At 39.9% G+C, this 26,426-nt stretch overlaps 1 protein-coding gene across 2 annotated transcripts; it reads left to right on the top strand.

Annotated features, from left to right (window-relative positions):
* Positions 1–225: 225 nt before the first annotated feature.
* On the top strand, positions 226–26,409 carry LOC121571424 (dual specificity protein kinase CLK2). 2 transcript variants are annotated; one of them, XM_041882866.2, is made up of 13 exons: positions 226–356; positions 1,273–1,460; positions 1,712–2,003; positions 2,824–2,914; positions 4,032–4,098; positions 15,726–15,842; positions 17,619–17,785; positions 19,499–19,593; positions 20,094–20,223; positions 23,812–23,894; positions 24,443–24,522; positions 24,845–24,935; positions 25,163–26,409. In XM_041882866.2, exons 2-13 carry the CDS (start codon positions 1,273–1,275, stop codon positions 25,349–25,351), a joined length of 1,590 nt encoding a protein of 529 aa, XP_041738800.1. In that variant the 5' UTR covers positions 226–356; the 3' UTR covers positions 25,352–26,409. The 2 variants fall into 2 exon arrangements, with proteins under 2 accessions (XP_041738800.1, XP_041738801.1); XM_041882867.1 differs by lacking the exons at positions 226–356; positions 1,273–1,460; positions 2,824–2,914 and having other exon boundaries at positions 1,920–2,003.
* The last annotated feature ends 17 nt before the right edge of the window (positions 26,410–26,426 follow it).

The following is a 26,426-nucleotide window of genomic DNA, read 5'->3' as shown; positions in this document are numbered from 1 at the left end:
GGTTTAGAGCATATTACTATTTACCTGTGAATAACCAGACCTTCATACAAACTTACTATGCTGAATTCTTGACGCACGATCAAACTGTTGCCAGCGAGCCACTCTGGTCGGTAGCCGTCCGCGGAAATGTACCACATGCTAGTGTACACGGGTCATTACGTTCTGTTTCGCTACACGGATTCGTGTAGCGAAACAGAACGTAAGCTCGCGAGATCAGGATGGTTCGTACGACGCTAGAGCGCTAGGAACAGATATAGATAGGATTCCAATTTGGCTAGTGAGAAGAGAAGCGAAAACGAGGAATTGCCAACACGGATTTCCTGTGGGATAAACACACAGGCCTGGCTGCTAAAACGGTAAACGATAAATTGGAAATACACGTGTACATGTAATTGTATTCGGGTTTCAATGACAAGGTAATCCATGCGAGTCCAATTATAGTCAACTGGAATCAAAGCTAACGCTAGGTAAGATGGCGGTCAAATTAGCAAGCCAATGCTAGCAATAGGTAGCTAGCTAGCCAATATAAATAGCTATTAGCTAACGTTAGCTACATATTGTTATAAATAGTCAAAGGGTTATTTATTTTGACAAAATGACAACTTATGCAATTTTTCACTAAAGCAGTTCGTGTGACATGGGTGCATTTCTGCGAAATATCATGTCGTTGGCTGGCGAAGCTAGCTAGCGCTCGTTAGCCAGCCAGCTCGACTGAAAACTGACGACGACGTAGGTAGCTAGCTGGTCTGAGTCAACAAATTGCCATTTGTTGTCAAGATGGCTAGCTAACTAATTGTCTAACTACACATTTTTGGTCATCCCATGTCTTTAGTTATCACATTTAGCTAAACTGGCACAGGTGATTAACTCACCTCATTTACTTACTTAGCTGACACTTACATTTAGCCAGGTAACATCAACTAGGTACGTTAGCTAACGTTATCTTATTAGCTAGGTAACTATTATTATAAGGCCACCCCAACCTAGCTAAGCTTTTGTTATTGAATGCAGTAGGCTAATGTTACTGTACTAAACACTTGTGATTGTGAGCACTGCCAAACCACAATATAGATTCGAGTTTCAAAGCTTTAAAATGTACACATGCAAGTCATGTTTAATTGTATACATCCTCACCAGGTTTGCTTTGGCTGCTTTTCTTCCTTTTCCCCACCATGCAGCTGTTCTGTATCCCTCCCATTACATACTGAGTGCAATCCAACCCCTCACCAACTGCAATAAAAATACCAAGTAACATCTCTTGTCTTGTCACAGATGCCACACTCAAGACGGTACCCGTCCTCAGAACGGGCCAGCCGGAGCAGCTATCAAGACCGAGACAGAGGACGCAAGCAGAGACACCGCAGATCGCCCTCTTTTTCCTCTAGCAGTGACCGGGAAAGGGACAGAGACAGAAGGGGACGGGGAAACAGACAGGAGGGAAGCTATGCTCGCTCCAGGAGGTGTGTTTGAGTGGTTGTATTATATTTGTTTACTTGCATACTGAATTAATTGGTATGGTAGCTTTTGTACTGTATGATAGTTTATCTGGTAGGAATGTTTTCATACAGTCTTAAACTCAATAGGTTAATTTACCAGTATCAGTGCTCTGATGGCATTAATTGAATAACGTGTAACCTGAGTTTGAGCAATATGTCGTCTTAAATGGTCAGACACCATTGCTCTAACCCGTTGTGTTGGCTCTCTTTTGCAGCTACGATAATCGCTCGGCAGACCGCAGGCCGTATGACCGACGCTACGGTGAGGGCTACCGGCGCCTGGACCAGAGCCGCGAACGAGACAGAGACCGTGGAAACCGGGAAAGGGAACATGGAGGAGCACCAGCAGCAGCCGACGGTTACTACACACGTGACTTATCACCGAGCGTGTGCGACTACCGGCGGGGCCGTGAGAGGGAACGGGAGGAGTCATACCGAAGGAAGGGCAGCAGGCGTAAGCACAAACGAAGGCGGCGTAGAACCAGGTCCTATAGCCCATCCTCGTCGGTGAGTACAGCCCGGCCCGAGCTTGTCCTTTAACCCTCCCACTCCTCTTTCTATATTTCTCTTCTCCTCGCTCTCCCTCATGTCTTTCTCTCTACTTCTCTTTAACCTTCTCTTGTCCACAGCTCCTGGACTTGGTAAGTAGTACAATCTTTTTTGTTTTGTTTTTTCAGCAGGATTTTACTCTTTTTTTTTTTTTGTCTTAGTAGTTAAATCCAAATTTACCTTCTACAGTCTTCTCATAAAATGTGTTGTGTAGTGAGACATTGACTGTTTTTGGACACATTGTGGATAAAGCATCATCCACATTCTCTCCTTCTGCATTAAGTAGACATGAATGAGAGGTGACCATAGGTTCTATGTATCACTGATTTTAATCTTGAACAATTTCTGCTTGATTGCCTTAACATCCTCATTTTATTTGTTTTCTGGGAAGTACTCTGCTTCATTTTAAGTGGGCAATATTATAGTTTGTAGATATTTTATGAATTTGCTTTTTGTTCATGAATGGATATGCAGGTTGCTTCCTTATTTGCAAGCAGCACGGTTTAAAAGGTAGAGGGGGAGAGAAGCAGAGGACAAAATGTGATCTTTGACTTGTTCCCTTGCACTATATCCCTATCGTTATATATTTCCTCACGTGGTGTCATACGAATCGCCCTATGACCACCAAACCCACCTACAACCACTACGTCAACTACAACACCTCCCTCCTCCTCTACCTGTGCCGCCTTCCATCGCCGTGGCTACGGCTGCCCCTGAAACTCCCCTGTTCCCTGTCGGTTGTGTCGTGACCTGCTGATGCCGTGGGGGCTGAAAACAGCGGAGCGACAGCCGGACGCGGGCACTGAGTGTGAGGGACGACGAGGAAGGGCACCTGATCTGTCGGAGTGGGGACGTCCTGCAAGAGAGATGTACTCACTGCCACTACTCTATCGTAACCCTTCTCCATATGAGTATTTAAAACCATAGAGCATTCACTGACAGGGGAGTGCCTGATGATGCCATGGTATAATGCTGTTTGCTCTAGCTCAAAAAGCAGGGTGGATTGCACACAATGTTGAGGATAACGGATTTAGATAAATATTGCTCGTTGTGTTGAAGATATCTAGCTGTGGTATGTTTTTAATCAGATATATTAGATTTTTTTCCCAAACCGCATTTTCTTAACTTCTTAATCGTCTCTCTTGCGCTTTAGTTTAAACTCAATTCCAGGTCTACAAATTATTTTTTTTGTAGTATATTAATTGGGGAAATAATTTAGGAACGTTTTAAATAGTTTTCCAATCCCTCATATCTAGCCCTTTCCCTCAACTAACATGAGGCGTACCTAGTAAACATTCATAGGGCCTCTACAACATAAGTTGTCTGCAGTGTTGCATTTTTGGCCTTTGACGGTGCATCTTTTTAATGTTATATTTCATAGAAGTCTTTGTAGTGGTAAATTAAGAGCACGATTAAAAACCACTACTGTTGTGATCCATGATCTCATAACACCCACCCACTTAACATAGTTTTACCACTTTCCAGCTCATATCCCTGGCATGACTTATATGTTATTGTCAGTAATTCCAGTTTGAAACCTCACTTTTTTTGTTCATAGTCTGCACATTTACACATATTTCAGGAAAAGTTTAGCTTGAGTGTGTCTTTCAATTACATAGGTTAACCAGTAGAACCCAATACATTCCTCTCACTCCCTTGCCTTAAAGTAGGCACACCACCACATCTGTAGGGAATATACTTTTTCCCCCCTTCCTATAGGCTGCTGGGGGGCACTCAAAATGTACTCCCTCATTTATTTATTTTTTGTTCTGGTAGTATGTAGACCCCAATAATCATAGGTTATCTAGGACCATGAAAAAGTAAATATTTTTTTATAGGCATCCCATTTGTCACAACCTGAAAAGGGGGATGGGCGCTAGCATTGAAACGCCTAACTTTTTTGCCTTTGTTTCCCTGCTCCTGTCCACATGTCTAATTCTTCTCTTCCCTTCTTTCCCGCTCTCTCCCTTTCTCTCTGTCTTCCAGATGAGATTGTCAGCACTCTGGGGGAAGGCACCTTTGGGAGGGTGATGCAATGTATTGACCATCGCCGGTATGTATCTGCATTAAAAACAACTGTTCTCCGACCATTAGCAGGTGGCCCTTTTTTAAAAGCCTTGTTATGATGAGTTTCTGGGTATCAAGTGATTACGAATGTAAGGATGTACTTAGACACTTTTGATGAGGAGTTCATGTAAATATTTTATTAGTCGTTTACCGGGTTAGTTATAACAGACATTGGGACATAGCCCAGGCTCTCATCTTTCTCTGTCCCCAACAAAGGTTCACTCTCTCTTATATAGCCTGTTACAAACTTCTCCACGACCATCTGGTAATCATCACTCCCGTTCTCTGTTGTTATTACCCTTTGCCCCAAGTCAGTATCCTGTCCATCAATCATGCTATCCTAAACATCAGTAATCTCATTTGACATAATGGAATGTAGACTTTCTGGCACCAAACCAATTATCTACTATGACATCTCTACACCATAAAAAAAATATATCAATCCACTTTTTATTCTTATCTTGTGTTAAGTAAGATCACTTAACCCCCATAAGTTCATCTAAAATACAATATTCCCCATCAGTAGTATATATATCTTTGACTAGAACCTAAACTATGCTAGATAACTGACCCATCGTCTTATACATGCTACCAAGAAAAACATCCAACTAAATTGTGACCATCATGACATCATCCCCACAAATACAAAGATCCATGACACTTTGTAAATTACATGGATATTATAATCTGAACACATGAATATAAAATAACAAAAATGTCCGTCTTCATCCATGCGCCGTCAGATGAACCCCAAGCTTATCACTGGTCACAAGGGGCTCTATCTGATCTACTGAGATAGTCATCTGTCCACATCTTCAATCCTGTAAACCTTAATCCACTTTATACATTTCCAACTTAATATTCCTTATTCCTCAATCAACATTATGTACTCTAAACTGGAATAACATATATTAATATTTTATCCTTTCTCTCCTTGCAATTTATATTGACTGATACATCTCTATTCATACTCCTAATACCTTCCTATATGTCTCTAATATTTCCCATAGCTCTATTTAAATTACCAATACCTTCCTAATCTTACTATCCAACATGTATCCCCCATATAATCACATATATTCCCTCTATCTACTATAATAGCATCCAATACTATGTGATTATCACTTGCATATTGTAATGAATAACATCTCAGGCCCAATTGCTTAACAACCCATTATTGTTAAAATATAAAATGTTAAACTCCGACTTTGTCATATTTGAGGTATATTAGGAGGACATACACATTATAACACTCTATATTCACTCCCTGTTAAATCATCACATCCCTCAACTATTCCTGCTTTAAGAATTCAACCAAATTCAGATCATATGAAAATATCATAACCCCGTGATAATAACCAATTAAGTACTTGCCTATCAACAGATATTTACCACTCTAAACATCCCTATCAATATCACCCAATACTTCAAATGTATATAAAGACCAATATGCTAATACGTTAACCGAATTAATCAACATAATGATTTCATTCACCATCCTCACCTTAACTTCCATGTTTAAAACAGTATGATTAAACTGTCCACTCAAAATAAATCATAAATGTATCCTAAGACATTACCTTAATGTATCACTGTTTTAACCCATAATATCTATATAAAACATTTCTCAATTTAACAATCAATATCCTTTATTTTGAAAATAATTATACTAATACATTTTAATATTTCACTTATCACCCATTTAATCTTATAACCAACCAAATGACTTAACTCAACCAAATTTAAAATGCCAATTGTTATTGATTCACTTTATCGTTATCAATGAAAATTAAAACCCTCAACTTTCTCACCCATTACAACTGTCTGAATGTACACTTATATTAACATACATTATAAACATCCATAATTCAATTATGACTTTCCTCATCTTGAAAATACAGATCATTATCTCAATGCATTTTTAATACTATTAATTTACCAGTGTATATACCTACTACCCAAATTATCAAATTTAGATAAATCCAATTTTATTATCAACACAGCTAAGCAACCCCTTTGTCTCCCCCAGCACTTAAATTTTCTTGCGTCTCTTCATTACGTTCTTCAGACATCTTCATATTTCAAAATGACTTGCCCATAACAATGTCACAACTACAATGTCTCATTCTAGTCACCACCAACTCCACAACCTCAATGTCATGTCCATTTGTCAACCATTATACCAACAACATGAGAAATGTTGCATTTGAACATATCTTTCTCCATTCTCACTCAATGGTGGACTCCTTTCCCACTCCTTCGATATAAAACATGAGAAAATCCTTTGATATCTTCGACTGGTTGTTGTAGACCAGTTGCATGTAGAAGTGGTATTTTACAAAAACATCTTCAACGCCTCTATTAATCTTCAGCCGGTTCATAGTTTGTTACTTATTTATTTATTTAGGTTAACACCATGCTAGGCCAAATTATCCCTACTATGCATCAAAACATAATCTGTGTTTATCTCACTAGAAGACAAAACATAACAGTATAATTGATTTCATATCTAAACCAATAAATCCATATAAACATTCACCATATGACAGATTATTATGTCTTAACAATGATTCTTAATACCAATTTCTAATATACTTACCAATTTTTGTTCACATCGCTCTGTGTAACATGTCCTTCTTGCATCGCACCAATATGGAATTCAAGATTCACAGCTACAACGACACACATACATAGACACAAAAACAATGCTCCACAGTGACAATTCCATCTCCTTCCTATGATTTTTAACACTCCTACATTGGGACAAATATATGCACATATCTCTCTTCTACTTTCCCTTCCTTGAGGTAGCCCGTAACAACACCATGATTCTGTCTAGCTCTTTAATCCTTTTACTGCCACACAGTCTCCCATGCACATAAAATGCACAGATTTTCCTATTAGTTATGGCCCAGAAGCCTTCACCATTTTTAAAGAGAACTTCATAAAATTGTTAGTTGAGACACAGTATGCAATTTTACACACTACTTATCAGTCAGTAATAACCTTGATTAGGAAGTGCACATTCTTTCAACTTATTATAGTCACTAGTTTTGTAGACATGCTTCCTCTACATCATACCTTATACAACAAATACATTTTCCCTTAAAACATTTAATCTAACCCATAACACATTAATTACTACTGCTGAAATTCTTACTATAATATGCAATTGTACCAATAAATCCTCATACCATCAATACTACCCCCTTTTTGAACCTATGAGTCACAATGTGATTCACGCTTTCAAAAACAAAACACCAACATTGTTTATTCAATCATAATAAAATGACAACATTGGATAATACCACAACTTCTATCCCGTAAAGTAACCCAAGATTAGTACAATTAACGAGCAACAGGTATCCCTTATTCAGGATAGCTCCCTCTCTCTAGTTATTTTATGGTTCGATTCATATATATTATTACCAAATTATAAACTTCTTCAAGTATCCTAATCATAACTAACCCCCAATTCAGCATGCTTCCAGGATTTACAGTGCGGGTGATCAAGTCACACTATAAAGCCAGGACAGATTGCTGAGGTCATTGAAATCATTCAATTAAATGTTCCATTCTATAGTATACTAATCGTTACCAATATTCAAAACATCTCATAAATGGTGTGTATCCCAAAATTTGGAAAAACAACAAACAAAAATAGCCAGGCTTTACTTAATATGGTAGCTCCCTAAAAATAAGACTACTGAATTGTATTAACTGTTCCACCTAGCCTACAGACTTTTGAAACATCCCAATGAGATATAAGGAAATCCCCATTCTCCTGGAAGAGAAAGTATACATTTCGTTAACATATAATTAACAATCCAAAGATAGTAATTACACACACAACATAATACAGATATCCACAGTCCTATTTCATAAATAATTGTTTGTATCAATCTAATTCCTCATAACTACTCCATAAAAAGATTATATAAAATATCTCAAAAGATGAAAACCACAATGATTATTTTAAATTGATTACCCTTCAGACTTCATCCTCTGTAATTCTCACAATGACTATTCAACCCCTAAATCTGCTCCTTTTTGATCCCATATCAAATTATCCCAGTATCGTTACTAGATCAATCAACATAGGAAATATCTGTTTCCCCTGATATTAATTTAATCATCGCAACCTGTTGCATTGATGTTTTAAAATATAAACCTATTGTTTAATAACTTCATACTTACTAAACATTTTTACTTAATCCATCATCCTAATAGTAAAAACTATATCCCATTGTTCAACGTACCATGAACAGATTATATATATATTTTTTTGAATTAATGAACTGTCTGCATAACTCAATGTTGTTTAAACAAACTATATAATGTAATAATAATTACCAATGATCAAATAACGTTCCATATTCACCTATCTAGACATGTTCTTCATATCATCCCAATGCTTCCTACATATCATCTTCAAACAATTCAATTCGACATTAATTCAATGTCTCATCATCCAATGAACTTAATTACTTTGTAAACCTTCTACAATATCTATTATTCTCTATCGCTACCTTTCCATATAAAGTTACCTCAACAGATGACAAATTATTATAAAGTTATAGTCAACACAAATAAAACATCTATTCACCGATATGCAACTTTAATTACTATGTTATACTATTCGCTATGTGCTGGTAAGACAATTCCTTTCACGTAATGTTATCAATACATCTAGTAATCTAGGTCAATAGTGTCAATGTAAAATATTTGCTTTCTGTCCCTTCCTGGGCTCGAACCAGGGACCCTCTGCACATATCGACAACATTCACCATTGAAACAGGGTTGTGTGTTCGATTCCCACGGAGGCCAGAATGGGAAAAAATAATGCATGCACTCACTAACTACAATTTGCTCCGGACAAGAGCGTCCACCAAATGACATATGTAAAGTTAAACAACCCCTTCCATGTCGCATAGCAAGTGACGTCACTAGTACGCACCACTAACTAGCTAGCCCTTTCACACCAAACATTCAACCCCTATGACTTTACTCCACAGCAACCACTGATCCTTGTACACGTAACTTAACCCATTATGTCCCTTACAGCTTTCTCACGTTTCAGCAAGACAGTTGCTAACACCCGCAGACAAAAATGTAAACCCCTTCTTACTAGTATACCAAATAATATCCATGCTCAAACCGCGTTCTGCATTTACCTCTATCGTAGGGTTTAAAAACTAACGTAACAACATTAACCACCCTAAATTGCTATAGTATCCTCATGTTGGTTAAGTTTATCTATTACGATAGTATGTCCATAATACTTCTAACAAAGCTACATTATCCATAGTGTTTGTTTAATAATCCTATAATTATTTAAGGTCGTGAATCTAAGACATTCGCTTCTCTGTGCGTCCTAAACTACATTCTATTTCCCATGTAATCAACAAAGATCGTAGTCACATCTCATATGAAACCATCACTCCTCCATTATCAGAATATAGCAGATGTAGGTAACTATCCTTTCTACGTAGGCTACAAGTAACACCAAACCAAATACTTTGTATTATCCGCTCAAGCATCAGTTGAATTACACTCATAAATAGAGATTTTAGTCAGTACCATGGAACTGATGCCTTTTGAAAAGACTAAGTCCCACAAATAGCCCAACTACAATTGTTTGTAGTCTTAACCTCTGGTACATAATAATGACACAATTACAAGAAAATAGCCTTGAAAAAGTATTTCAAGTGTTTGTTTGCAAAGATCTCACACGTGCTCAAAATGAATAAATTAGCAGTCAACGAGTCAAATCCACATTCATTGATTTGGAAATAGATCTGGCGATTTTAATAAAACGGATTATGTTTCCCTTGCTCCATAATGAGTTTTATTTTGATGGAAAACCTAAATTGGCTTTGTACTATATTAAACATTACGTCTATAACCACATTACTTATGGTCCGATTATTCATTTAACCTTATCACGTGATCCAACAACTGTACAAACTTATAACCCATATTAATTACTTTCCCACCCATTACGTACGTCTACGTTTGGGTGAGCAAGTTTAATACAGACATGGCACTCTCTAATTATGATTTTGTCATTACTATTTCCACATCGTCACAACTCCATATAGAACGTTAGAAACTTCTAGATACTCACATCAAACAATCCCTTCGTGGTGTTTTTAACCATTCTTAATCGACACATGACTTCTACATTTACCCAGTGGAACCAAAAAAATTACCTAACTTCCCGGACACTGCCCTTCCTGTCCAGAAAAGACTTTTCCACTACGCTCTACAATAACATCAATCTCTATTTACCCCTCCTTGATATTCTATGACCTTATTCCATTATATATCGTAACTTATTATATGACATTATCATACTTATTATGCACACAAAATAATTTCTACATAAAGTAGCCTATGTCGTTCCATTGCCCAATTGCATAATGCCTTATCTGACTTTTCTTATTATTAATCCCATTTCCAGGCCATCGTGCGTTCATTAAATCACATGCTTTATATACCATTTTCATATAATCGAAATTCCATTTCGTGATGCTTACGGCGATATTGTCTATCTTTTCACGCTACTTGTAATTTACCCCCTTTAACTACTCTATTGAGGATATATGTACATGCTGACCTATCACTAAGATATGGTTCCACATTGTTTTATATTATTCGTTCATGCACTGTTAGTAAAATAAACACTTGCATCAAATCTCCACACTGTTATAAAAATGTTGTTTCCTTATTTAGACTTTTGGTGCTATAATAAAACAGGTTTACTTATCTCTGCTCTGGATCTTTCTATCGTACGACTTATTGCTTTCTCTCTCCTTCCTGTTTGGAGCAACTTCACATGCCTTATTCTCTTGTTACTACAACACTCTACCTCTCAGAAGGTTGACCCTCCTTAATGTGTACTTCTCCTCTATATGGCTCGTACTCCTGTAAAGAATTACGGTTTATTGTAATTGTCACCTTCTACCAGGGATTTTAACCTTAATCCCTAACCTCGCAGAATATTTTTTTTTTCACCTTTATTTAACCAGGTAAGCCAGTTGAGAACAAGTTCTCATTTACAACTGCGACCTGGCCAAGATAAAGCAAAGCAGTGCGATAATAACAACACAGAGTTACGTATGGGGAAAAACAAAACAAAGTAAAAAAAAATACATGGAGATAAGGCAATAAATAGGCCATAGTGCAAAATAATTACAATTTCGTAATTAACACTGGAATGATAGATGTGCAAGAGATGATGTGCAAATAGAGATACTGTGGTGCAAATGAGCAAAATAAATAACAATATGGGGATGAGGTAGTTGGGTGGGCTAATTTCAGATGGGCTGTGTACAGGTGCAGTGATCGGTAATATGTAAAAATGTATGCATATATGACTGTAAGTCGCTTTGGATAAAAGCGTCTGCTAAATGGCATTTTATATTATTATACATCAGAGTACTTATTTCATGAATTATTCCATGATGATAGAACACATCAGAATACTTATTTCATGAATTATTCCATGATGATACAACACATCTCTAAGTTCTACACCCACTCCTGTAGAGCACTTTTGTCTTGTACTAATTACTCTTAACACACTCTGTTACAAATCATAGCACCATGTCATTGTCTAATTTGATAATTCTCCTTACATACAGTGGGGGAAAAAAGTATTTAGTCAGCCACCAATTGTGCAAGTTCTCCCACTTAAAAAGATGAGAGAGGCCTGTAATTTTCATCATAGGTACACGTCAACTATGACAGACAAATTGAGAGAGAAAAATCCAGAAAATCACACTGTAGGATTTTTAATGACTTTATTTGCAAATTATGGTGGAAAATAAGTATTTGGTCACCTACAAACAAGCAAGATTTCTGGCTCTCACAGACCTGTAACTTCTTTAAGAGGCTCCTCTGTCCTCCACTCGTTACCTGTATTAATGGCACCTGTTTGAACTTGTTATCAGTATAAAAGACACCTGTCCACAACCTCAAACAGTCACACTCCAAACTCCACTATGGCCAAGACCAAAGAGCTGTCAAAGGACACCAGAAACAAAATTGTAGACCTGCACCAGGCTGGAAAGACTGAATCTGCAATAGGTAAGCAGCTTGGTTTGAAGAAATCAACTGTGGGAGCAATTATTAGGAAATGGAAGACATACAAGACCACTGATAATCTCCCTCGATCTGGGGCTCCACGCAAGATCTCACCCCGTGGGGTCAATATGATCACAAGAACGGTGAGCAAAAATCCCAGAACCACACGGGGGGGCCTAGTGAATGACCTGCAGAGAGCTGGGACCAAAGTAACAAAGCCTACCATCAGTAACACACTACGCCGCCAGGGACTCAAATCCTGCAGTGCCAGACGTGTCCCCCTGCTTAAGCCAGTACATGTCCAGGCCCGTCTGAAGTTTGCTAGAGTGCATTTGGATGATCCAGAATAGGATTGGGAGAATGTCAAATGGTCAGATGAAACCAAAATAGAACTTTTTGGTAAAAACTCAACTCGTCGCGTTTGGAGGACTAATAATAATATGCCATTTAGCAGACGCTTTTATCCAAAGCGACTTACAATCATGTGTGCATACATTTTTACGTATGGGTGGTCCCGGAGATCGAACCCACTACCCTGGCGTTACAAGCGCCATGCTCTACCAATTGAGCTACAGAGGACCACAAAGAATGCTGAGTTGCATCCAAAGAACACCATACCTACTGTGAAGCATGGGGGTGGAAACATCATGCTTTGGGGCTGTTTTTCTGCAAAGGGACCAGGACGACTGATCTGTGTAAAGGAAAGAATGAATGGGGCCATGTATCGTGAGATTTTGAGTGAAAACCTCCTTCCATCAGCAAGGGCATTGAAGATGAAACGTGGCTGGGTCTTTCAGCATGACAATGATCCCAAACACACCGCCCGGGCAACGAAGGAGTGGCTTCGTAAGAAGCATTTCAAGGTCCTGGAGTGGCCTAGCCAGTCTCCAGATCTCAACCCCATAGAAAATCTTTGGAGGGAGTTGAAAGTCTGTGTTGCCCAGCGACAGCCCCAAAACATCACTGCTCTAGAGGAGATCTGCATGGAGGAATGGGCCAAAATACCAGCAACAGTGTGTGAAAACCTTGTGAAGACTTACAGAAAACGTTTGACCTGTGTCATTGCCAACAAAGGGTATATAACAAAGTATTGAGAAACTTTTGTTATTGACCAAATACTTATTTTCCACCATAATTTGCAAATAAATTCATTAAAAATCCTACAATGTGATTTTCTGGATTTTCTTTTCTCATCTTGTCTGTCATAGTTGACGTGTACCTATGATGAAAATTACAGGCCTCTCTCGTCTTTTTAAGTGGGAGAACTTGCACAATTGGTGGCTGACTAAATACTTTTTCCCCCCACTGTAACTCAATACAACTCATCGTCCCCCTTATATTCATATTGAATATAATATTAATATATAATATTGAATTTCAAACGTTCATTACAGTTCATTCTTACCACAGATAAGCAGATTTTAACATAATAATATAATGAAAGTCTGCTTACCTGTTAGTTGAGCTGTAGACTGCATCCTGTTCATGAAGTCGCCAATCTGTTAGGAGTTTCTAGGTATCAAGTGATTACGAATGTAAGGATGTACTTAGACACTTTTGATGAGGAGTTCATGTAAATATTTTATTAGTCGTAACCGGGTTAGTTATAACAGACATTGGGACATAGCCCAGGCTCTGATCTTTCTCTGTCCCCAACAAAGGTTCACTCTCTCTTATATAGCCTGTTACAAACTTCTCCACGACCATCCGGTAATCATCACTCCCGTTCTCTGTTGTTATTACCCTTTGCCCTAAGTCAGTATCCTGTCCATCAATCATGCTATCCTGAACATCTCCTTTGACATAATGGAATGTAGACTTTCTGGCACCAAACCAATTATCTACTAACTCTTTCCTGGTCCCCACGATACTATGACATGACATCATTACACCATAAAAAAAACATATCAAGCCTCCAGATTCATATTTGTTTTCTGTGAAGTGTTCCCTCTCCCTGCACTAGGTGTTTACTATTTACAAGTAGTAGTTCTAGAGTTAGAGCCCTCCTCCCTCAGCTGGTTTCCTGTGGGGAGGATCAGCCTGCAGACCTCTGTAAACTCTGGTTATGTCCCAAATGGCAGCCTATTACCTAATATAGTGCACTACTTTTGATCATAGTCCTATGGGCCCTGGTCAAAAGTAGTGCACTATAAAGGAAATGAGGTGTCATTTGGGGCGCAGCCTCTGCCTCTCTCACCCTCCCATTAATTATGGAAGAGTGGCGTGGCTCCGTGGCAGTAGAAATGGAAACCATGCAAGTTGAGTTTAGCAGGCAGGGCAATTATACACCATGCAAATGTGTTCCATGCTAATGTCCCTGCCTGGGCTCCCTGAAGCACAATATGAGTTTGAACTTAAATGTGATAAAAGCCAAATGTCATTATGGGAACATAAGATGTTGCATAATCAACATGACGGGACAAGAAATTACTCATCACAATAGTTTGCTTGTATGAAATAAGGTGGACTTTCATGCCTTGGAAACACTACATTTTCTCGGTTATAAAATTGGACAAATGTATAATGTTTAAAGAGACTGAAAAAAAACAGGTTTCAAAATCTACCCTTAGTGTTTCTATCCATCTTATTTTAGCTACCAAACCTGTGACACCAGGTTTCCAAGCAACAGCACTCTTGGGTTATGTAGATAGACCTCTAGCAAGACTCACTTTAGGGAATAACAGTTTGCACTGTGAGGTATTCCCTCATGTATTGTGTGTTAGGTCTGCACGATTATCACATTTTTAATCTAAATTGTGACATTGACATGCACAATATACATATCGCAAGAGGCTGCAATATTTTAAAACGGCACTTGGCCGTCTAACTTTTGATTTATTGCTCGACTTGACGGTGTTCTCTCTCGCTCTCCTTTTTGCCGCTTCCCAATCCCCCACTAACACAAAGCCCGCCCCCTGTCACTCAAGCATGCAGTCCTAGTGCTAGAGATTCACTCTGCATGCATTGACCAAAGAACAGCATGCAGTCAACATATTTCTTCCAAACAAAGACTCAGCTTTCCACTTTGCTTCTTAATATAAATCCATGTTTTCGATATACTATTAGTTTGTGTAACTTGCTCTGTGCAACATGCTAGTTAGTTGGTCGTGATCCTCTGTAGCTCAACTGGTAGAGCACGGCGCTTGTAACGCCAAGGTAGTGGGTTCGATTCCCGGGACCACCCATACACAAAAATGTATGCACGCATGACTGTAAGTCGCTTTGGATAAAAGCGTCTGCTAAATGGCATATTATTATTATTATTATTATTGGTCTTCGCAAGCTGCAAATGTGCCTAAAACATTTGTTAGGTTAGCCTTTAATGCTAATCGCTAGCTAAATCCACTGAGATGGGGCAAATCTTCAGACTTTTGCTCTAATACAGGGTGGTACCAGTGGTGGAGTATATCCTTGGGACGTCCCTACCCTAACCCTTACTTTAACCGTTTTAAATTTCACCTCCGAGTTGGGACATCCCAATGATGTGGGTAGTTATAGCTTTGTCATTCATTCTGTGTTTTACAGGGGAGGCGCCACTGTTGCTCTGAAGATCATAAAAAATGTGGACAAATACAAGGAAGCAGCTCGTCTGGAGATCAATGTGCTGGAGAAAATCAATGAGAAAGACCCGGAAAACAAACAGTGAGTAGCCTACTACTGACTCAGACCACTATGGTGTGTTGTTCATTACCAGGGTTTTCTGCCATTTAAATCATTGGGTGGGCCGCTGAAGCGTTTTTTGGGGTTGCCTAAGTCCTAACAGTAAAGAATAAAATGTATATAAACACAATGCAACAATTTCTAAGATTTTACAGAGATACAGTTCATATAAGGAAATATGTCAATTTAAATAAATTCATTAGGCCCTAATCTATGGATTTCACATGACTAGGAATACAGATATGCATCTGTTGGTCCCAGATACCTTTTTAAAAACATTTTTAGGGGTGTGGATCAGAAAACCAGTAAGTATCTGGTGTGACCACCATTTGCCTCGTGCAGCACAACACATCTCCTTCACATAGTTGATCAGGCTGTTGATTGTGGCCTGTGGAATGTTGTCCCACTCCTCTTCAATGGCTGTGCGAAGATGCTGGATTTTGGCGGGAACTGGAACACCCTGTCGATCCAGAGCATCCCAAACATGTTCAATGGGTGACATGTTTGGTGAGTATGCAGGCCAAGAACTGGGACATTTTCAGTTTCCGGGAATTGTGTACAGATCCTTGCTGAAGCATGAGGTGACAGCGGTGAATGAATGGCACAACAAGGGGCCTCAGGATCTCGTCACGGTATTTCTGTGCATTCAAATTGCCATAGATAAAATGCAACTGTGTTTGTTGTCCATAGCTTATGCCTGCCCATACCATAACCACACCGCCACTATGGGGCACTTTTCACAACATTGGCATCAAACCGCTCGCCCACACAACACCATACACGTGGTTGTGAGGCCAGTTGGACATACTGCCAAATTCTCTAAAACGATGTTGGAGGCGGCTTATGGTAGAGAAATGAACATTCAACTCTCTGGCAACAACTCTGGTGGACATTCCTGCAGTCAGCATGCCAATTGCACGCTCCCTCAAGCTTGAGACGTGGCGTTGTGACAACTGCTCATTTTAGATTGGTATTTTATTGTCCCCAGCACAAGGTGCACTTGTGTAATGATTATGCTGTTTAATCAGCTTCTTGATATGCCTCACCAGTCAGTTGGATGGATTATCTTGGCAAATGAGAAATGCTCACTAACAGGGATGAAAACCAAGTTGTTCACAAAATGAGAGAAATAAGCTTTTTGTGCATATGGAACATTTCTGGAATCTTTCATTTCAGCTCATGAAACATGGGACCAACACTTAACATGTTGTTTATATTTTTGTGATATATATATATATATATATATATATGAAAAACACTTTGGCTGTAAAGATAAATGACTAAAATCAGATATAAACTATGTCAAAGATAACGGACCTATATTTTTAAGTAACATAATCTTTGAGAACTAACAATCAACAAAATAAAAGCTAGCCAGTCGGAGAATAGAAAATACCCAAAACAATGAATTTAGCAGAATTAATATCATTAGGTTTGCGCAAAATAATAAGGCATTAGCCATGGCAAAATGCATTGAATTGCAGGAAATTTGCTTTAAAACGTCACCATTTTCTTGTATCTCAGCTCCATGGAGAAGTTTGTAGAATTGCAGGAAATTGCAAAAATATCTCTACACTACTAAGATGGGGGGGCCTCTAAAATGTAATCTAAAATCCTAAACTGTGGTGAACATGCCCAATGCCACGCCCACCATCTAAGCCCCTTTTTGATCCACAAAAAACCCTGATTACACTCGATCCTGTATCATTTAGTTTTTGTTTAATTGTTTTAATATGTAACTCATATCTTTCCTCCCAGCCTGTGTGTGCAGATGTATGACTGGTTCGACTACCACGGCCACATGTGTATCTCCTTTGAGTTGCTGGCCCTCAGCACCTTCGACTTCCTCAAGGAGAACAACTACCTGCCCTACTCCATCGCCCAGGTCCGACACATGGCCTACCAGCTATGCCTGTCTGTCAAGTGTAAGTTTATGTATGAATTTTTTCATTGCCTTTTTATTTAACCAGGTAAGTCATTGAACACATTCTCTTTCACAATAACGGCCTGACATAATCAAATCAAATTAAATTTTCACATACACACGTTTAGCAGATGTTATTGCGGATGTAGCGAAATGCTTGTGTTTCTAGCTCCGACAGTGCAGTAATATCTAACAATTTCACAACATATACCTAATACACACAAATCTAAAAGTAAGGAATGGAATTTAAGAATATATACATATATGGACAAGCAATGACCGAGCGGCATGGACTAAGATACAGTAGAATATTATAGAATACAGTATATACATATGAGATGAGTAGTGCAAGATATATAAACATTAAAGTGACTAGTGTTCCATTTCTTAAAGTGGCCAGTGATTTCAATAGGCAGCAGCAGCCTCTAATGTGCTAGTGATGGCTATTGAACAGTCTGATGGCCTTCTGGATGATAGCGGGGTGAACAGGCAGTGGCTCGGGTGGTTGATGTCCTTGATTATATTTTTGGCCTTCCTGTGACATCGGGTGCTGTAGGTGTCCTGGAGGGCGGGTAGTTTGCCCCCGGTAATGCGTTCGGCAGACCGCACCACCCTCTGAAGAGCCCTGTGGTTACGGGCGGTGCAGTTCCCTTACCAGGCAGTGATACAGCCCGACAGGATGCTCTCAATTGTGCATCTGTAAAAGTTTTAGGGTTTTAGGTGCCAATCCAAATTTCTTCAGCCTCTTGAGGTTGAAGAGGCTCTGTTGCGCCGCCTTCACCACACTGTCTGCGTGGGTGGACCATTTCAGTTTGTCAGTGATGTGTACGCCAATGAACTTGAAGTGCGCTCAGATGCTATGCTACTACCAGTCATCTAGTCATAATTCTTACTCCACAGCCTGGCTGTCAAGTGTAAGTGTGCTCCGATATTACGCTAATATCTTTTTTTTGTTGCCTTTATTTAACCAGATGAGTTATCAAGAACACATTCACTTTAACAATTTCAACATGACCTACCGTCAACTGGTCATACAGTGCATTCGGAAAGTATTCAGACCCCTTGACTTTTTCCACATTTTGTTACGTTACAGCCTTATTGTAAAATTGCTTATTTTTTCAATCTACACACAATACCCCATAATGACAAAGCAAAAACAGGTTTAGAAATGTTTGCGAATGTATCAAAAATAAACAATCAATTTAATTTTCCGCGGGGACTCCAAGTTGTAGAAACATCTCAATGATGATCAATGGAAACAGGATCCACCTGAGCTCAATTTCGAGTCTCATAGCAAATGGTCTGAATACTTATGTAAATAAGATACTTCTGTTTTTTTATTTAAAATTTGCTAAAATGTCTAAATACCTGTTTTCACTTTGTCATTATGGGGTATTGTTTGTAGATTGAGCAATGTTTTATTTAATCCATTTTAGAATAAGGCTGTAAAGTAACAATGTGGAAAAGGGGAAGGGGTCTGAATACTTTCAGAATGCACTGTAAGTATCACTCCAACGCCTACATAGACCTCCCCTAGAGACTGAGGTTGGAATTGGAATTAAAGGCCACCATTGTTTACAATAAGAAGCCTTTAGCCACATAAGGGCATCGTTGGTTCAAACACACGTCAGAAGAGGAGTGCTCTTTTCATTCACCACCATTGAATGTGGATGGCTCGTTTGTTGGGATTTTAACTGGGATTTTCTCCTCACAGTTCTTCATGATACCAAGCTGACACACACAGACATGAAGCCAGAAAACATCCTGTTTGTCAATTCCGACTTCACCATGACCTATAACGTAGAGAAGGTGAGACGAGAAGTCAGGCCTCAGGATAATAGGCTTTCTGCAGAGCCTGTTTTGCGTTCACCAAGACTGCATCTCAAATGGCACCCTATTCCCTAATAGTGCACTACTTTTAACCAGTGCCTGGTCAAAAGTAGTGCACTATATAGGGAAAATGGTACCATTTGGGATACAGCCTGAGTGTCATACCAACTGCTTAAGTAGGCAACTATTGCCTTAAGTGCAAATGATTTTAATAGGTCTAAAATGTACAAAAGCAAAACAAATGACGCATTTTCCGTTTGGATATAGGTATGGTTAATGTCACATGCATGAAAATGAATAATGTCAAGGTTACTAGATATCAGAAATGGACTAATCAAGGCGTCGCTCACTGGTCTCTTTCTAAAAGTTGACCTCATTTCATGAGGTTTGAAATTAGTTGTGGTAGTGAGAAAAATTTAACTTTTTTTTCCGCCATTTTCTGTTTTTAAGCCATGTCCTTTTTCACCTTCCTCCCACAGAAGCGCGAAGAGCGGACCGTGAAGAGCACGGATGTACGGGTGGTGGACTTTGGCAGCGCCACGTTTGACCACGAGCACCACAGCACCATCGTCTCCACGCGGCACTACCGTGCCCCGGAAGTCATACTAGGTGAGTGACCTCACACTTCAGACTCCAGAGTGACCCCTACCTTCCTTCAGGCCAGTTGGCTGAACAATTGGATGAGGACTAGGGCTGTTACGGTGACCCTTTTACGGCCACACCGGCAGTCAAATTCCATGTGACCGTTTAGTCGCGATAATTAGGCTTTTCCAAGCTCTGATGCTGCTGATGGTCATTAGTAGCCTACCAAACTTGCTAACTGCCTGGTACTCAGCACTCTATTGTCCCTCTAATCACTCTGACATCAATGCAAATCTAATCGAAAATCTAATCAAACAATTCATGAGAGCCATCAGCTCATGTTGCGCAACATTTCTGTAGGCTATTCAATTGCGTGATGGCCTCTATTAAATTGAGGATCCCATCAGCTAGGCCTACTATATTTTATTTCTCAACTTTCCTGATATTAATCACATTGCTTCTCTATACAACAGGAGTGTAGCCTACCTAGCTGGCATGAAAATGAACCGCGGGAAAAGCGTCCTCCATTCGCTATTTAAGTGCATAGATGACATATTTTTTTCCCACTGCCCCCGTTTCGAGACAGGTTCATGATAATGTTTCATTCTAAGTCAAACAAATTTCACACATACAGTGCATTCAGAAAGTATTCCAACCCCTTCACTTTCTCCACATGTTATGTTACAGCCTTATTCTAAAATGGATAAAATAGTTTTTCCCTCATCAATCTATGCACACTGCCCCATAATGACAAAGTGAAAACAGGTATTTAGAAATGTTTGCAGATTTATTGAAAACCGATACGTTTATTTACGTAAGTATTCAGACCCTTTGCTATGAGACTCGAAATTGAACTCCGGTGCATCCTGTTTCCATCGATCATCCTTGATGTTTCTACAACTTGATTGGAGTCCACCTGTGGTAAATTCAATTAATTGGACATGATTTGGAAAGGCACACACCTGTCTATATAAGGTCCCACAGTTAACAGTGTATGTCAGACCAAAAACCAAGCCATGAGGTCGAAGGAATTGTCCGTAGAGCTCCGAGACAGGATTGTGTCGAGGCACAGATCTGGGGAAGGGTACCAAAAAATGTCAGGGTCAAGGGAAAGATGAACGGAGCAAAGTACAGAGATCCTTGATGAAATCTTCTCCAGAGCACTCAGGACCTCAGACTGTGGCGAGGGTTCACCTTCCAACAGGACAACAACCCTAAGCACACAGCCAAGACAACACAGGAGTGGCTTCGGGACAAGTCCCGGACTTGAACCCGATCGAACATCTCTGGAGAGAACTGAAAATAGTTGCGCAGCGATGCTCCCCATCCAACATGACAGAACTTGAGAGGATCTGCAAAGAAGAATGGGAGAAACTCCCCAAATACAGATGTGCCAAGCCTGTATCATCATACCCAATTAGACTCAAGGGTGTAATTGCTGACAAAGGTGCTTCAACAAAGTACTGAGTAAAGGGTCTGAATACTTACGTAAATGTAATATTTCTGTGTATTTTTAATACATTTGCAAAAATGTCTGCCCTGTTTTTGCTTTGTCATTGTGGGATATTGTGTGTAGATTGAGGGGAAAAGAACAACAATTTAATCAATTTTAGAATAAGGCTGTAATGTGGAAAAAGTGAAGGGATTTTAGTACTTTACAATATACAGTGCATTCGGAAAGACAAGATTAAATCAAGAGTAGTGTGATGGGTGGCTATTAGCCTATCACTTGTGAATGATATATTGTCACTTGTGAATGATGCCCAAGAAACAGCGCATGCTTTTTTTTTTTGGTGCAACTTTTTCAAATCATAGTCCCACACGTCATGTAGCCTAGCACATAGGCCTAAATGTTTTGATAAGGTTTGTATCACAACAAAGTGTCCAAATAACTTTAAAATGTAGCACATTAATCCGCTTTACAACGGGTGTAGAGTCTTAACTGGCATACATACGCAGCGCTTGAGTTTCAAGTTTGGGGAAGATCATATTCACCATAGAAATGCAACTTTATAATAAAAGCATTACATGCATAATCGCATTTGTGGTGACTTTTGAGAATGGTGTTTTCCTGCTTATGGAACATTCGCGCATATAGCCTATTTCCGAATGCGCAATGTGAAGAAATAGCCTAATAGTTTATCAACATTTTAAGCTAAACGTTCTCATCCGTTGCGTCAGGTTCTTTGCTTAACAGGTTTGTTTATGCAAGTGGTTGTATTAATTTGGGATCTATCGTATCCCACAACTGTCCCAGACTGTTTGGAATATTTCTCACACAGAATAGGTCAACTTTTGTACTATGAAGGATAGTAGATTGACATGGGCTAGTGCTTTTGCTGTTTGTTAGGCCTACTCATCTTGTTGGCTGACGAAAAGTAAATGTGGACAGTTCTTCCAATATCTTCAATATACGCCTCGGAATTGGATAAGGGATTCTGTAATGTTCAATTGTATTCTTCATAATATAAAATAATGCCATGGATTTCTAAGCAAATCTTGTCTGCTAAATGAGCTAGTGTAGCCCACAGCCATATTGCATAGCCAGATCAGCCTAACATAAGGACAACTAAGAGTATGCTGTTCTGTTCTTCTAAAATAAACTACAATTTTCTTCATTTTTCTTTAGACCTGTCTAAAATAAATAATGGATTTATTGTGACGGTGTAGGCTATATTACATGGATTTATCATACTTTTTTAAATGTAGATGTTCTAAAGGTCTGCATCAGTGGCTTGTAGGCTGTGTTTGGAAGCCAGGAGATGCTAAATGTTTTTGTTAATTAACGGTGAATTAATGTGAGACCGGCAGTTATTTGCTTGACAATCACCGGCTGACACAATTTCATGACCGCCACAGCCCCAATGAGGACTATTCTAAACTAAGGGTGGTGTAGCCACAACATTAGCAATGAACTGCTACAGTCTGTCTGGTTGCTTCAGTTGTGCGAGGAGGGCTATTCTAAAATGGAGGGGGTGTTCCTTGGCTGTCGCGTTGAACTGCCATAGTCTGCCAGTTCTGTTCCAGTCAGGTAGATACTGAACAACAATCCAGTCAGACACTAAGCACAGTTGATTGGCTTAACCTCACTTAGCAGTGCATGAGAATTAGTTGTGTGTGCTTGTTCAGAGTTGAGCAGGGTTGATTTTTGTTTTTCACATATTTTCAAAGCTCAAGGTGTATGCTTACCCATGGCCATGTTATGTGGTTGTATAATTCCTCCTTGTTCAACTCAAAAGCTGCACCCTCACCCTTTGATCTAAAATGCTAGTGTTAAAGTGACAACCAATATTTAGGCAGAAAGCTGCTGCGCTGAAACTTGGGTTGTTGCTTTTGATAAATCAAACACTGGCGCAAGAGTGAGGCTAGGGTCTTTTTTAAATTGAGCTTTTCCATTGTTTTTATTAGGTTCCACCAGCCTGCACCAATTCAATGTGCATTAAACGATAAGGGGCCATTTCCTGGACACAGATTAAGCCTAGTCCTAGACTAAAAGGCAAGCTAAATGGAGAATCTCAATTAAATACTTTTTAAATCCAGGATTAGGCTTAATCTGTCTCTGGGAAACCACCTGAGAAATGTTATTTTCCACCCATTCTGTGTTTTGTCCTGCAGAGCTGGGCTGGAGCCAGCCATGTGACGTGTGGAGCATCGGTTGCATCCTGTTCGAGTACTACCTAGGCTTCACCTTGTTTCAGGTAAAACCCCACTTCAGTTCTCAACCCCATGCTGTCTGTGGCGACAGCTGCCTTCCTAGATTACTCCGAGTCTGGTTGATTTCAGGTTGTCAGGAAGGACTGAACGAAGCCCAGAATGGCTTGCTGCCTGGTCACTCGGATTGGTCAGGCCGGAGTCGGACCAGTATCACACCAACATGTGTACCCACAAATACATTCGCAAACACGCACATGTTGAGCCAGAGAGAACAGCAGGGAGACACAGCTGCTAATCCTATTGAGGATCAACCCTTGGTTGTCCTCCGTGTTCTGAGTTTTGCTTGGCTGTGCTTCTAACACCATAGATGCTAGCTCACACATTCTATTCAAAGCTCTCAGCTTCAGCCACATTTTAGTCAGTGTTATCAATACAATTATTTGAAGATAGGTGAGGTCTCTGATAATGGTGTGTTGGCCTAGGTCTTGTTGCTGATATCCACATTCTACTTTTATGGCTATTTATACATTGAAAGAGAAATGGTGATGACATTAAGATTTACCTTTATCTTGTTTGTTCATCCCTCCCTCAGACTCATGATAACAGGGAGCATCTGGCCATGATGGAGAGAATACTGGGGCCAGTGCCCTCCAGGATGATACGCAAGACAAGGTCAGAGCTCACACACACACACACACACACACGACCAGGTGCATCTGTGTAGTTAGTTACAGGTCAAAAAGCAATCCAACACACACCCCCATAGTGTTGTTTTGTCTAGTTGTTGACGCAGAGCATCAAAGTAAAGTTGGGTCCATGCCACATTAAAGGGCCTGTTTGTTAGTGATGCTTGTCATGATGTCTGTGTTGAACCCTATGGCAACTCTTCCAGGCTGCTGCCCCTGCATGCACGTGCACACACAACTCTTCCTCTACAGTGCTTTTCTCTCTGTATTCCACTCCTCAGTCTTTGCAATAATTTCTCTCAACTCAGGAAGCAGAAATATTTTTACCGTGGCCGTCTGGACTGGGACGAAAGCTCGTCAGCTGGGAGATACGTGAGGGAGAACTGCAAACCTTTACGGGTAAGAGAACAGCTCCTTTTCTCTCCTTGTGTAGCACCCCACTACTTTATCTTCCTTCCCCTCTACCTCTCATTCACCCTCTCATATCGGATTAACCAGGAATTCTCAAATGTAGACATTATTTAAATTAACCCTAACCCCAAATCTAGAATCCACGTTTCCTGTTTTTTATTGTTATGCTGATCACATCTCTGTATACCCTCTCTCTCTTTGTCTGTGTCTCTCAGAGGTACCTGTTGTCGGAGGCTGAGGAGCACCATCAGTTGTTTGACCTGATTGAGAGCATGCTGGAGTACGAGCCCGCTAAGCGCCTGGTCCTGGCCGACTCCCTGAGACACCCTTTCTTCGAATCGGGGACAGCAGGCGATGCGGTGGGGGGGAAGAGCTGGGAGGTCAACCGAGACATCAGCCGGTGACCTAGGGCCTCCACTCTTAACGATAGAGGGATTTAAGGTGGAGCAAACCGCTACTACCACTTAAGGTGTATCATCATCATCACATCGTTGACCTGTTCCCTCCTGCTTACTATACTGCCCCACCTCCACAGCCAGGACTGGGGCTCATGCTGGCAGCTAGAAGACCAGAAGGACTTCAGAAAAGGACAGTCCTCTTAGTCCTCTCCGCTTCTGCTCCAACAGAAGACAAATGACTGAGAGGAGTTTTTAGCCCAACCTTAAACTACCCAGCGCCAGTCTTCCGCATTAAAGGAAAGGACCGGCCGCGTTTAGGTCCATTAAGTGGAACACTAGTGAGAGCAAGAGGGATGCATCGCTATGAAATCGAATATTGTGACCTCTTCATTTGAGGTGAAACACTTGGCGAAGAGGGGCATTGTAATGTGTGACGTGCTTAGTTTTTCCATTTAAAGAGCACTATTTATTTGGAAACTCTTGCCCATCCCCCAGCCATCGATCTGGACTAATATTAGCCAATTGGATGACACGTTTTGTCAGTGAGTGATTGACACTCCACGTGTATTGCTTATATAGGCCTCTCCTATTGATATATTTATTTCTGTTATGTAATGCTTTTGAGGAGAGGGATTATGCTGCCATATTAATGTAATAATAGTTGTCACGACTAGATGTTTTCTCAGCTGGTCTTCATCTTAACTTGTCTGGGTAACTGACACACACCACAAACTGCAAACTGCCTTTTATACTTTGTGTGATTGGATCAGGCCTGTGGTCTATGAGAAAGCGCACTCACAGGCTCATAATAGTCATGTATGGCATCCCATCCCAATGCCACAGGCACACAGCAGCACAGTTTACAGTATTTATTATGAGACGCTACCGCTGGTCATCTCCCTGTACAGTACTTTTTGTATGAGATTTAAATGTATAAAACTGTGTATATATATATGATTGTGTAGAATTAAAGTTAAGTCCTCCTTTGCCAAGGCTTATAGTGCTGTTTAATATCAGCTTTGGCTTCTGGCACAGTTATGGGGAGGCATTTTGTCTTAAATGCTTGACTGTCTTTCGAATC

Source organism: Coregonus clupeaformis, chromosome 8 (genome assembly GCF_020615455.1).
Source record: "Coregonus clupeaformis isolate EN_2021a chromosome 8, ASM2061545v1, whole genome shotgun sequence".
In the NCBI taxonomy this organism is placed as follows: Eukaryota; Metazoa; Chordata; class Actinopteri; order Salmoniformes; family Salmonidae; genus Coregonus; species Coregonus clupeaformis.
Note: the sequence above shows the minus strand (reverse complement) of the source record. Positions and strands in the feature narration are given on the sequence as shown.